The sequence below is a fragment of the Perognathus longimembris genome, chromosome 5, assembly GCF_023159225.1.
Source record: "Perognathus longimembris pacificus isolate PPM17 chromosome 5, ASM2315922v1, whole genome shotgun sequence".
Taxonomy (NCBI): Eukaryota; Metazoa; Chordata; class Mammalia; order Rodentia; family Heteromyidae; genus Perognathus; species Perognathus longimembris.
In genome coordinates this window covers 6,423,690-6,436,823 of record NC_063165.1, presented here as the reverse complement: position 1 = coordinate 6,436,823, position 13,134 = coordinate 6,423,690, and the positions used below count along the sequence as shown (strand labels likewise).

The 13,134-nt window shown below is 49.1% G+C and overlaps 1 protein-coding gene and 1 pseudogene across 1 annotated transcript in view; both read left to right on the top strand.

The window, feature by feature from the left end:
• Clic6 (chloride intracellular channel 6) overlaps positions 1-13,134 on the top strand; it is a 34,152-nt gene that overhangs the window by 18,933 nt on the left and 2,085 nt on the right. The window contains exons 2-5 of the mRNA XM_048346927.1: positions 4,433-4,542; positions 4,919-5,044; positions 5,700-5,806; positions 6,631-6,812. Coding sequence (XP_048202884.1) covers positions 4,433-4,542; positions 4,919-5,044; positions 5,700-5,806; positions 6,631-6,812 — 525 coding nt within the window. The remainder of the gene's footprint in view (positions 1-4,432; positions 4,543-4,918; positions 5,045-5,699; positions 5,807-6,630; positions 6,813-13,134) is intronic.
• LOC125351545 lies at positions 6,912-11,705 on the top strand (annotated as a pseudogene).

Below are 13,134 nucleotides of genomic sequence, written 5' to 3'. Positions count from 1 at the left end.
CCGTAACCCCCTCATTTACAACAGACTAAGACAGGGGGAGAAGAAAAAAGTTTGAGAGCAATTTAAGATGAAGCAACACTGGATATGTAAATCCTGTTTTATTGGCAGTTGGGGCAGCTAGCTGCTGCTTCTCCAATGCCCAACGGCTTTCGGCCCTCGGTTCCCTGGCCCCATGGCGCCGGAACAGTTCAGTGTTTGGGGTGGTGGTGGGGAGAATTCACGCGTGGCACGTTCCTCACTGTCTTCTCTAGTGTGTGCAATGTGCTGTCCTTTTTACCGCCGGACCAGGTACTTGCTTACAGTTGACTGAGCGGAGAGGAGCTTGGGAAGTCCAAAGTTTTAGAGAGCTGAATGACAAACACATTCTTATTTTGTATTTTTTAAAGAAATGTCGTCTTAGCCAGATATGGTGGTAAATGCCCGTAACCCCAGCATTGCTGTCTGAGCAAAGGAAAGGAAGGAAGGGAGGGAAGGAAAGAAGAAAGGAAGCGAGGGAGGAAGGAAAGGAAGAAGGGAAGGAGGGAGAGAGAGACAGGAAGGAAGGGGAAAAAAAGGTGAAGGAAGTGGGGAGAAAGGGGAAGGAGGAATGAAAAAGGGAAAAAAAGAAGAAGGAAAGAAAGAAGGGAGGAAAAGAAAGAGAGGTTCTTAGGGTCTTTGTTCCTCCTAAAGAGCTAGCTCTGGGGTTCAGGGAATGGCAAGGAAGCACTGGCTTGAGTTGGGGAGCGTTAGACACGGAGCCAGGCGGAGTCACCAGCCGTTCTTCAGCGGCTGCAGAGGAACGGGGCTCAGGGTGGCTCCTTCCAGCTCATTGTCGAGGTGAGCTTTATGGGCCTCTCAGGAGCAGGGGGCTCGGCGGGGATTGGCCACATTCAGAAGGAGTTATGGCAGGAGTCCAAAGACAGGAGACACGGGGAAGACAAGCGAACAATTGCCAGGCTCTGCAGAACTTATTCTAGACTTTACTGTGCTTAGGTACAGCTATTATAATAAAAAAAAAAAAAGAGGTTTAAATCGCAGGACAAGTCAGGACCAGCCCACCGGTGTGGCTCTGTGTCCCTGGGTTCCTTCTCCCTCTCCCTTCCTCGCTTGGCTCGACGGTCCACAGCGTGGCAACAGTGGGTGAATGGGCCACATCTTCAGGCAGCCAGCACCTGGATGCCAGCAGCCCAGCCCCGCCTTTGCCCTTGCTCAAGGTCAGCAGGGATGCGGTGTGTGCTCATGGCAGGAATGGCCTCAGTTGGGTGAAGCAGGGGGCCACTTTGGGGTTCATCTACAGCAGAGTGCTGGGACGCATGCCTCCCTCCCTCAGGCTTCCAAACAACTTCATAAACTCCGCCCTGGGGAGTTCTCAGACCCTCCGCACCAATAGGTGGACGGACAAATAGCTGTCGGCCAGAGGCAGAGAGAATTCTGGGTAGAAGAAGGCTCAGTGCCTAGGAGACTCTCAATTCAGTGCTCTGGCTTTATTAGTGTCTTTTTTCTTTGTCTCCATAGCTTATGCTGCTATTCATTAATTAGAAAGCCATGTAAATCTTCGTGCCCCACAGATTCCCCCATGGGTCTCCCCACGGGTCGGGCTCATACACGGGTAGCACTAGTGCATCACTCTCCCTGTTGCTCGACATTCAGCTAGGGCTGTGCTTCCCAGACCCTGCTCTGACCACCTGTGTGTTATCACATTGGTGAAGTTGTAATTAAAACAATTACTAATTCCCGGGCTTCATATGAGATCCCTCTCTGAGTCCAACTGTGTTGAAAAAAAAAAGTTGCTTTTTCTTTCCTTCTGCATTGAGATAAAATTTATATTCGATCAAATACTCAAATCTTAAGAATTTGTCAGTGAATATACCCAAGAAGCTATCTCCCTATACAGAATATCCCTTCTACCTAGAAAGGGCTCTTCCTGACCTTTCGGGGTCTTTCCCTTCCATCTGGTGTTCCTCTTACTGCTGTCCACACAGAAGTTTTCCTGACTTGGAACTTCACCTACACTGAGTTATGCAGGACTCCTTTGAGTCTGTCTCTGTCTCTCAATATTGTGCGTTTGTGTGTACGTGTGTGTGTGTGTGTGCATGTGTGCGATGCATTCACATGGTTGCTTCAGTTGTAGCTGATTCTTTTTCACTGTGGTGCAGTGTTTCACGGTGTGAACACGGCACACTCTGGGGTGATGGTATCTGGGTTGTTTTCAGGTTTGGACTTGCATTCTAAAGCTCTGGAGACGCTTTGCTTGAATGTGCCCCAGTGCACTTATTTTTGTCAGGAGTGGGATTTCTGCATCGTCGGGTAAATGGATGCTTAGCTCTGGCAGAGAGCTGCTGGATTTCCAGAGAGGTTGCCTGGATTTGTGCTCTTGCCAGCCTGGTTCTTGCCACACCCGGTGCTGTCAGACCTGTTGGCCAGTCTGGTGGCTCTGTGGTGGTGTCTTCTTGTGTTTTTGCCTTGCTGGCTAATGATGTTGCAAAACTTTCTATTGGCCACTTGATTCCCTTTGGGGCAGGGACTTAGCTCACTAGTAGAGCCCTGGTCTCGCATTTGTGAGGTCCTGGGTTTGATTTCCAGTACAACACAAAGAAAATGGATTTCCTTTTCTGTGAAGGAGTTGATCAAATCTCTTAAAACATGGCGGTCTGTCATTTATCCTCTGAGTCTGTGGGAACGTCCCCTAGTGAATGATCTTTTGTCCTCTGCAGGTGACTTCAGCTCTCTGAAGTCGGAGCCGCTTACAGGCAACTCTTCGTTCAGTTTTCTCGAGTCTCGTTTTTTCCTTTCCTTCACTTTCTGCCTCGCATTCCTCTGTCGTTCCGGATCTTCTCAACTTCCTTCGCTCTTGGCGACAGAAGCGGACTATGGGGGCTTGAATGTGGCTGTGTTCACGTCACCTTAGTGTGGCTGTGTTGCATGTAGCGTGTGTATCAATCAGTCGACGTCCCGTTGCTGCCACAAGATACCCGAGACGGAGTAGTGTACAAAGAAATGAGGCCTATTGAACCCGTGGTTCTGCGTGGCTCTATATGTAGACCAAGTCACGTGTCAGGAGTACTTTTGATAACCCCTTGCTCTTGTGAGCACTCACTCCCAGAGACCAACACTAATCCTTCCGAAGGCCATGTCCCCAGTCACTTCCTTAACACCATCTACTAGGCTCCACCTCTTAAAGGGCCCACGCCACCTCTCAACGCCACTACACTGGGCAGGAGGCTTCTGGCTCGGAACCTCTGGGTGACGTACTCACCTCAGGCATGGCAGGATGGGAGGGGCACGTGCAGGCCATCTCTGTGCCTTTCAACAAGATATTAGCTATCAGCACCCTCGCCATGCCAACGGCTCGTAAGATGGCACAGGTGGATTGAGAGGAGGAGTTTCTGAACTTCCTTTGTTAGTGTTGGCTCCATCACTCCTCTGACTCGGGGTTGCAAAGCCCCACAGGAAGTTCTGTCATGTCCCCAACACCCATCTTTCTCCTCTTCTTTTTTTTTCCTGCCAGGACTGGGGATTGAACTCAGGGCCCAAATGCTGTCCCCTTTGCGTTATGGCTCAAAGCTAGCACTCTAACCACAACGCCACTTGTGGCTTTTCGCTAATTCATGGGAGATAAGAGTACCACAAACTTTCCTGCCTGAGCTGGCTTTGAACCACGATCCTCAGATCTCGGCTTCCTGAGTAGCTAGGATGACAGGCGTGAGCCACCGGTGCCCAAGTTGTCTTTCTCCTCTACCACAAACCCAGAGAAAGATCAACGTGTTCAGTGGGTTGTCATCTATGCCTGCGTTTGGGTTATGGGAGGACACAGACTACATTGGGGACGGTAGGAAACAACGATTTTTGCATCGAGGCCAGCTGTGTAGTAATCTACACGTCTTCCTTGTCTCTCCTCTATGAATCAGAGGAGGGGAGTACAATTTCTGGTGTCCAGGGATGCTTGAGTTTATATAATCCAGAACACGCATCCTGTAGATGGCGTGAGATGGGTTGTCTGTGCACCTGTCAGGTAATGTGTTTTAAACACGATCATTTTGGATAGAGGGCTTGCTGCCTCTCTCCCATCCAAAGACGGAAAGATAGAGGAGGTGGCTCTTTTTTTGCCTTTGGGAAAGAGAGAAGTTCGCACGTTCTGGTTTTTTTTTTTTTTCCCCCTTCTGTGAACTTGGCAGGAAGTGGTGGGTGACAGGGAAGGGAGAAAAGGTTGTGTGCACTGTGCAATGTGTGTGTGTGTGTGTGTGTGTGTATGTGTGTGTGCTTTCTCTCTTTCTCTCTGTCACCCACCCACAACTTGGCACAGACCTTGAGTTACACGATCTCAGGAGGCTATTTATGATTTTATGACCGCTCATAAACATTCCCACTGGCTTTGCGCGTGCGCACCGCGGTGTCTGGCACCGATAGTTCATTGAGAGACTGGCTCAGATGAGGGTCTTGTTTCCACCTGCAGGCCGGCTATGATGGGGAGAGTATCGGAAACTGCCCGTTCTCACAGCGTCTCTTCATGATCCTCTGGCTCAAAGGTGTTATATTTAACGTGACAACCGTGGATCTGAAGAGGTAAGAAGGGCGTGCGTGCCCTCCAAGTAACTTGCACTTTGCTCCTCACATGCATGGCTCACACACACACACACACACACACACACACACACACACGTGCATGCTCAGTTCAGGACCCATGGCATGATAGGCGTGTCAATGTCAAGAGCCCGAAGTGCAGCCCGGATGTGGGCCGAATGCATGGACTTCAGAGTCACAGGGCTCACCCTCGGGCTGACGCCTCCCTGAAGTCCATCTGAAGCCCACCGCTGGAACATCGTGGGAGCCGATTTTCTTGAGGCTCTCTTCGTTTCCAAGCCGGGGGCAGGGCGGGGATACAGCTAGGCCTGGAGAGTCGACTCCGATCCTGAGCGACTGCTAATTCCTTTCTCCCCAGGAAACCCGCAGACCTGCAGAATCTGGCTCCTGGAACGAACCCTCCGTTTATGACTTTTGATGGTGAAGTCAAGACCGACGTGAATAAGATCGAAGAGTTCTTAGAGGAGAAGTTAGCTCCCCCCAGGTAGGCCTGAGAAAACCAGTGCTGACAACTCAAGCAGTGCCGTTCTACCCCGGCAGACCATTGCAATGCTCTTGTCTGTGCGTTGCTTGGTTTTTCTGGGGCCATGGGGGCACTGGCTCTTCATCACCCCATGGTCTGCCATTGCAGGCACCAAGCCAGATTAGTTCAGGGGGACTGGATTTAGTGATTACACCCACATCTGGTGGAGGGGGTGGGATGTCAGGTGGTGAGGAGCTGTCCATGGTGTGTGTGTGTGTGTGTGTGTGTGTGTGTGTGTGTGTGTGTCCCCATTTCTCAGGGGCTTTAACGGGAAGGCAAGGAGTTGATGTTAGGGTTCAGGGTTATGGAGTCCAGGGCCGGAAGGAAGTTTCTAGTCCATTCCCTCCATCCAACGAGCTAGGGAACTCAGATCAACAAGGATTATCCCGGGTGTGGTGATGGTCAGGAAAGAAACAATCTTTGGCCCCATGGTGTTTCTCCCATACGGTGTCTCTGCCCAACCTTGGGGATGGAGGAAAGATTAGGAAAACAGTCAAAGGGAGCCTCTCCATTTTATAGCCACCCAGAGAAAGGTATTTCCCCCCCCGCCCCTTTGTTAAGTTACTGTGACTCCAACATGACTCTTCTGCAATCCTCCAATTTTGAACTTTTCAAGGTACCCTAAACTGGTGACCCAACACCCTGAATCCAACTCTGCTGGAAATGATGTATTTGCCAAATTCTCAGCATTTATTAAAAATACCAAGAAGGATGCAAATGACAGTGAGTACCTCTGCTCCTCCTGTTCTCCATCTCTACATGGTGTCTTGTGGCTGCTTAATAAGATCCTAGAAACTGAAATCGATTTTTAGAGAGAGTAATGGTAGGTGTCTGGAAATATGGAAAAATATAGCTTTAAAAATTGTGTCAGTATTGGAACTTGAACTCAGAGCCTGGGTACTATCCTTTCGCTTTTTCACTCAAGTCCGGTGCTCTACCACTTGAGCAACAGCTCCACGGCCTACATTTTTGGTGGTTAATTGTTGATAGGCATCTCATGGAGTTTCCTGCCTGGGCTGTCTTTGAGGCTTGATTCTCAAATGTTGTCCGTGTGGAGCTCAAGTGATAAGAGAGCTAGCCTTGAGCTGAAGAGCTCAGGAACAGCACCCAGGCCCAGAGTTCAAACCCCACGACCAGAACAAATCAAATGTCATCCTTCTGAGTGGCTACAACCGCAGGCTTGAGGCAGCAGACATGCATAGTTTTGAATACATAGCATTCTAGAGCCAGCAATGTTGTATACACAGCACAGTAATTCTCTGAGGGGGAGCGAGTCCTTATTCAGACGTCCACAGCCGTGTCCTTTCTTTATGCCACCCATTGTTGGCTGGCCATGTCTCGGGAAGCACGGATTTCTAGCTCTCTCCTTCCTAGCTAGAGAAAAGTGGCGTGAGGGGTTGGCGGCGTGGCTCGGTGGGAAGAGTGCTAGCCAATGAGCAGAAGCATCAGGGACTGGTTTCAATACTCGATCTCAGACCTAAAAGAAAAAAAGAAGTGACATGAACCTACATGGCCTACCATAGCAGTTCCTTACCTCTTTGTTTCAGTTCATGAGAAGAACCTGTTACGAGCCCTGAAGAAGCTGGATAATTACTTGAACAGCCCTCTGCCGGATGAAATCGATGCCCAGAGCACCGAGGATGTCACTGTTTCTGGAAGGAAGTTTCTGGATGGGAACGAGCTCACCCTGGCTGACTGCAACCTCTTGCCCAAGCTTCACATCATTAAGGTTTGTCTCTCCTGCTGACATCTGCGCGGAAGGCATGAATGAGGCTTTGTTTGACTTTGTTTGGACTTGTACGTGGGCCAGGCATTGAAGCAACCTGAAATGGGAATTCTTGAATTAAAAACAAGCCCCTTTCGGTTTGAGGCAGCCACGTTCCAAGCTTCAGAGTCATGGAAGGATGGGCTCCAGATGGTCCTCTGGAGTGGCGTGAACGTGACCGCTGTCCGCTGTGCCTCTCAGCCTGACACCCGCAGCCTGAGGTTACAGGAAGGTGACTGGAGGAGCTCTGGGCTGCTTGGACACTTCACACTTGAGGCTGGGAGGGATGCAGTGCTCACAATAGTAGGATAAGCTAAGGACCATTAGCTCTTTCTAGCCATATCAAGAGAGTTCTATTATGCCTGAGGCAGAACTACTTGGAATTCAAGTGGCTAATTCCTTGCCAGAATGTCTTTTCAGCAGCTTGGCTAGTGCTTTGACACTCTAATTCCAATGAAGGCACCTCAGCACCCCCAACCCTCCTGAATCTATGAGCCACCCAACAGGATATTTCTGCCTCTGGGTTTTAGTTTAGTCCATTTCATTGACTGCTTTTTAGGCTTTGCTGCGACTTGTGTGGACTGTTGCAAAAGGGCATGGAGACTGAGTGTATGAGTCAGTTTTCCATTGCTGTGACAAAATACTTGTGGAAGTCAACTTGAGGGAAGGAAGGGTTTTTGGGTTTTTTTTTTGGCTCATGATTTCAGAGGTTGCAGCCCATGGTTGGTGGTTCCATTTCTGCCAAGCCTGTGGGGAAACAGACCGTCATGGTGGAAGAGTGTGGTAGAGGAAAATGGTTTGTTTCCTGGCAGCCAGGAAGCAGAGCAAGCAAGAGGAAAGATCCGGAGGCAAGACTCACCCTTGACGGTCACGCTCAGTGACTCCCTTCTGTAGGTCTCCCATCCTAATAACCCATTGAACTGCTCCTGAGTCACCAATGGATTGATTTGATGATGGAATTAGCACTCTCCTCATCTAGTTACCTCAGTGCCACCAGCTGGGGGACCAAGTCTTCATCATTTGAATGTTTTTGGGGGGAGAGATGAGGATACTTTATATCCTAATCACAAAAAGGGATACGAGAAACATCCCAGCAATACAGAATTAATGGCTACTTCTTTAGCACCCTTTATAAAAAGGATACGAGGGTGGGTGGTAATGGCTTACTCTTATAATCCTGGCTTCTCGGGAAGCTGAGATCTGAGGATCCTGGTTCAAAGCTAGCCCAGGCAAACAAATCCCAGACACTCCTCTCTCCAGTTAACCAGCAACAAAAAGCCAGAAGCGGAGGTGTGGTTCAAGTGGTAGAATGCCAGACTTGAGCGAAAAAGTTAGGAGACAGCAGGAGGCCCAGAGTTCAAGCCCCAGTGTCAGCACACAGAGGGAAGGAGGGAAGTTATTTCACATTTCAGTGGAAGGGAGAAACTTCGGAGTGAAATAAAGCAGTCCAGAATTCCAGTAGAAGACCAAGAAGCAAACATTTCAAAGCCATTTAGCACTCAAGATCCCAAACAGCTTAATGACCTTCCAGGACAGAGTAATACTGAGAGGAAATGAGACTCAATCTGAGGGAATTATGGTAAAAGACGAGAGAGTAAGGGGATTTATAATTAATGCCCCTTCCTGAAACCCAGTAGAAACAACATAAAGAGAGAGTATTAGCATGCTCTTTTAGGAAACTGCAAAAGAATGACATCGCCAACCTGAAGGAGAAGGCCCTGCACCGGAGTGAGCTGCCACAGGGCTGAATCGTGTGTCTCCGTCTCTTTCACAGACTTTAGCATCCTCAGGGAGGTTGTGATACATGGTTACATGACAAAAATCCTTCAACACCCAAGTCAAACTCCCGTGTTTGAGGGCCAGCATAGGCAGTGGGCCAGACAGGAGGCAGAGAACACCTCTCAGCTGAGATTCCGACGGAGGCGGAATTGAAGGAGGGCCCTGCAGATGCGCCATCGTTACAGTTTATCGCCCCTCCTCCAGCGTTGAAATGGAACAGAAGAGAAGAGAGGTGGCCTTTTTTTTTTTTTTTTTAGTGGATGCTAAGTAGAGAAAAGAAACAAGCCCCTAGCAGGCCGAGACTGTAAATTGGCCAGCCTTTCTTTACAGCCATGATGACTTCAGGTTTCATCTGTGAGCGTGAGAGTGGAGAATCCCCCAATTCTTACACTAATACTGTGTGTGTGTGTGTGCGTGACACACTAGGGCTTGATACTCAGGATCCTGACTCTCCAGGCTCTCACCCTACCCCTTGATCCACAGCGCTACTTCTGGCTTATCAGTAGTTAATTGGAGATGAGAGTACGACAGACTTTCTTGCCCAGGCTGGCTTCGAACCACAATCCTAAAATTTCAGCTTCTCGAGTAGCTAGGATTACTGCAGGCGTGAGCCACAGGCACCCAGAATCTCACACGAATCTTTACCCTAACCTTAATATAATGGGATCCTAACTCTAACACATCTCTGGAGAAGAGTAGCTAGCATGTGCCGAGTGTGTGGTTGCGTGTGAGCGTTCAGGCTGATCTACCGCCCTCTCTCTGTACTTGTTTTCTGCATTATCTTAGACAAAGGGTTTACCATTCAACATGTCAGTTTCATGAGTGCCATGTCTCGATCAACATCATGCCTTCCATTATTCTCCCCCATCCTCCCTTGAGATTTTCACGAACACGTTGGCATCCTATCAATCCATTTTCCGCTGCTGTCATGAAATACCCGAGGCTAGGTGTTCTGTCAAGAAGAGAGTTGAGCTGCTTTGGCTCATGGCTTAGAGGCTTGCGGGCATGGTGCGGGCACCGCCTTAGCCTTGGTGATCACCTCGGGGAAGGTAGCAGCACACTGCTGAGGGAATGACGGTACGGAGAGACATGACGCTGGAGAAGGGATGGGGCCATTCTTGCCCGCTTATGACAACCCAATTGGAAGAACTAACCAGGGTTTCATGAGTCCTACTTCAGGCTCTACTGAGAGTACCACTGCAATGGCCCCCTACTAGGTCAGACATCTTCAAAGCCCCACTGCCTCCTATGTTGCCCCAGTAAGGCCCAGACTTCCAGCACTTTGCCTTTGGGGGACATACTCACACCTTGTTGTAGAGATGGTGGCTGGTAGAGAGGAGACTGGAGTCTGCAGGCCAGGGAGGGAGGCTTTGGGTTTAGCCTGTGGGGCCCGGTTAGTGAGCATGAATCTGCTGTCAGTGGAAGCAGAGGCTGGAGACTTGGGCGAATGATTGCCAGGGGGCAGCTGGAGGGAAGCTGGGGGTGACATCTCTGTGGGGATGGGGCTGTCCTAGGAGGAGACAGTGGGAGAGATCGCACAACCGTGTGAATGTTTCAGTCGTACCCAATGTTACGCTTTAAAGTGGCTCAGCTGGTACAGTTAGTGTTTGAAGTATTTTATGACAATAAAGAAATCATAAGGGAAAAGAAAAAAAATCTTGTCTACACAGAGCAGATAGCTAGGTAGTAAGAATCATAATAGCAATAATGATAATGATGATGATAATAATAACAAAATAGTAAAGCTACCTACAGGGGGAAGAAATTCAGACAGATTTCAGGTATCTTCCTGCCATTAAAAATTTAAAAATAGTGATTTAACATCTACGGAGAGTTAAGGGAAAGGCTGTGTGCTATATACTATAAGGACTTGACATCCCTGAAGATGATAATTTCCACCTGGACTCCCCGTCTCACAAAAATAAGTACTCTTAAGCTTTTTACAAAAATTGCTCCATAATGAAATAATAAGATGATAATCAAAATGAGAATCTCGAAACAAGACAGGCACTTGGTAGTTCCCAACTGTAATTCTACCTACGCAGGAGGCTGAGATCTTAGGAAGCCAGCCTGGGTAGATAGGTCCTCAAGACTCAGTTTCCAAACTAATTTGCAAAAAAGCTGAACTGGGCCGCGTCGGCTTCGGGAGACAGCCAGGGTGGTGACCCACGTCCAGCTCCACAACTGGCACCCAGATGCCCCTCGTGGGCCTGGGCACCTGGAAGTCATCTCCAGGCCAAGTGACGGAGGCTGAGAGCGCAGCGTGGGATGTTGGCTGCCACCACATCGACTGCGCCCATGTGGACCAGAATGAGGAGGAGGAGGAGGAGGTGGGGGGCGCCCTCCCCAAGAAGCTTAAGCAGAAGGCGGTGATGCTCCAGGGCCTTTCCATTGTCAGCAAGCTGACGGTGCCCCGTCCACATCAGGAACCCGGTGACGGGAGCTTGCCAGAAGACACTCGGTGATCTGAAGTTGGACTACCTGGACCTCGACTTGATTCCCTGGCCAACAGGCTTCAAGCATGGGGATGACGATTTCCCACTGGATTCGTCAGGCAACGCGATTCCCAGTGACACGGACTTCGTGACTATGGAACAGCTGGTGGATGAGGGGCGAGTCAAAGCGATTGACATCTCCAACTTCAACCATCTCCAGGTGGAGATGCACTTGAACAAACCTGGCGTGAAGCATAAGCCACAAGTTAACCAGATCAAGTGCCACCCATACCTGACTCAAGAGAAGCTGGTCCAGGACTGCTAGTCCAAAGGCACTGGGGTGACTGCCTACAGTCCCCTGAGTTCCCCGGGCAGACCTTGGGCCAAGCTCGAGGGCCCTTCCCTTCTGGAGGACCCCAACATCAAGGCCATCGCAGCCAAGCACCACCACAAAGCTACAGCCCGGGTGCTGACCCGGTTCCCCATGCCGAGGAATTCGGTGGTGATCCCCAAGTCTGTGACCCGGGCACGGATCGCTGAGAACGGCAAGGTTTTGGACTTTGAGCTGAGCAAAGAGGACAGGGCTGCTTTAATGAGCTACAGCAGGAACTGGAGGGTCCGTGCCTTGGTGACCGGGGAGTAGTTAGCTTGATGTAGGATCTGAAGAGCAGTGTCCGTATACTAGGCGTCTGCCAGCCTTTGCTTTTTTATTTTTTTTCCCGCCCCACTGGGGAAAGAATGTGAACACTCCCTTGTGACCAAAGAGATGCAAAACCTACAGCCATCATAGTGCCACTGACACTTGACCTCACTGCTTGGACTGCAAGTCTTTCAGCCGCGCTTCTGTTTGCCTCCAATAGAAAGTGCTTCGGTGAAAAAACAACAACAACAAAAAAAGCTGAACTGGAAGCGTGGCTCAAATGTTAGATCACCTACCAAGCAAGCAAAGCTGGACCAACACGGGGCCCTGAGTTCAAACCCTTTCACCAGCTTGCCCCTCCCCACGCCCCACCAAATGCTAGGAACAGAGAAGATGCATTGATAAAAAAAAGACAGGTGATAAGCAAAGACCATCTTTAAGTCTAAACAAGTAGGAAGCTCCGTCAATGGGGGTAGGGACAAAATAGAGTCACGATGTAATAAAGCTGAATGCTGCTCTAGTCCGTGGAAGGGAGATGAGAGAGAAGAAACGTTAAGATGGATAGACAAACTGATTTCCTCATTTGTTGTCATGAGAAGTCGGAGTTGCTGTATCAAGAATTCTATTTATTTATTTATTAATAGCATTAGGGGGTTGAACTCAAAGCACTTTACCACTTGAGCCACACTCCCAAAGGGAATTCCTGTAATTTAGTGTGTTACAGGAAACCATTGGAACAGGTAAACTAAATTTTTCTAAGTTATCAGAAAGTTACCCACGCATGAATGCATGCCTATACTTAAAAAGGCACAAAAGTGTTACATTCAGAAAAAAAAATTAAAGCAAGATTCTATTCATAAAAAGGATAGACTTTGGGCTGGGAATATGGCCTAGAGGTAAGAGTGTTCGCCTCGTATACGTGAAGCCCTGGGTTTGAGTCCTCAGCACCACATATACAGAAAACGGCCAGAAGTGGCACTGTGGCTCAAGTGGCAGAGTGCTAGCCTTGAGCAAAAAGAAGCCAGGGACAGTGCTCAGGCCCTGAGTCCAATGCCCCAGGACTGGCAAAAAAAAAAAAAAAAAAAAGGGATAGACTTTTCAGATTTACTCTGAAGAGGAATGGAAGCAAGCAAAGGAAAATGGAATTCTCAACAAGCCCATTGATACATTTGAATTGAAGTTAGAGATGCTAAACCATTTTCGAGGCTTTCTGAAAGTCATTTGATGGCTGCTGATCTCCAATTACAAAGAAATAAGCACTGAAGTTCTTTTTTTTGCCAGTCCTGGGCCTTGAACTCAGGGCCTGAGCACTGTCCTTGGCTGGCTTCTTTTTGCTCAAGGCTAGCACTCTGCCACTTGAGCCACAGCGCCCCTTCTGGCCATTTTCTATATCTGTGGTGCTGGGGAATCGAACCCCGGGCTTCATGTATAG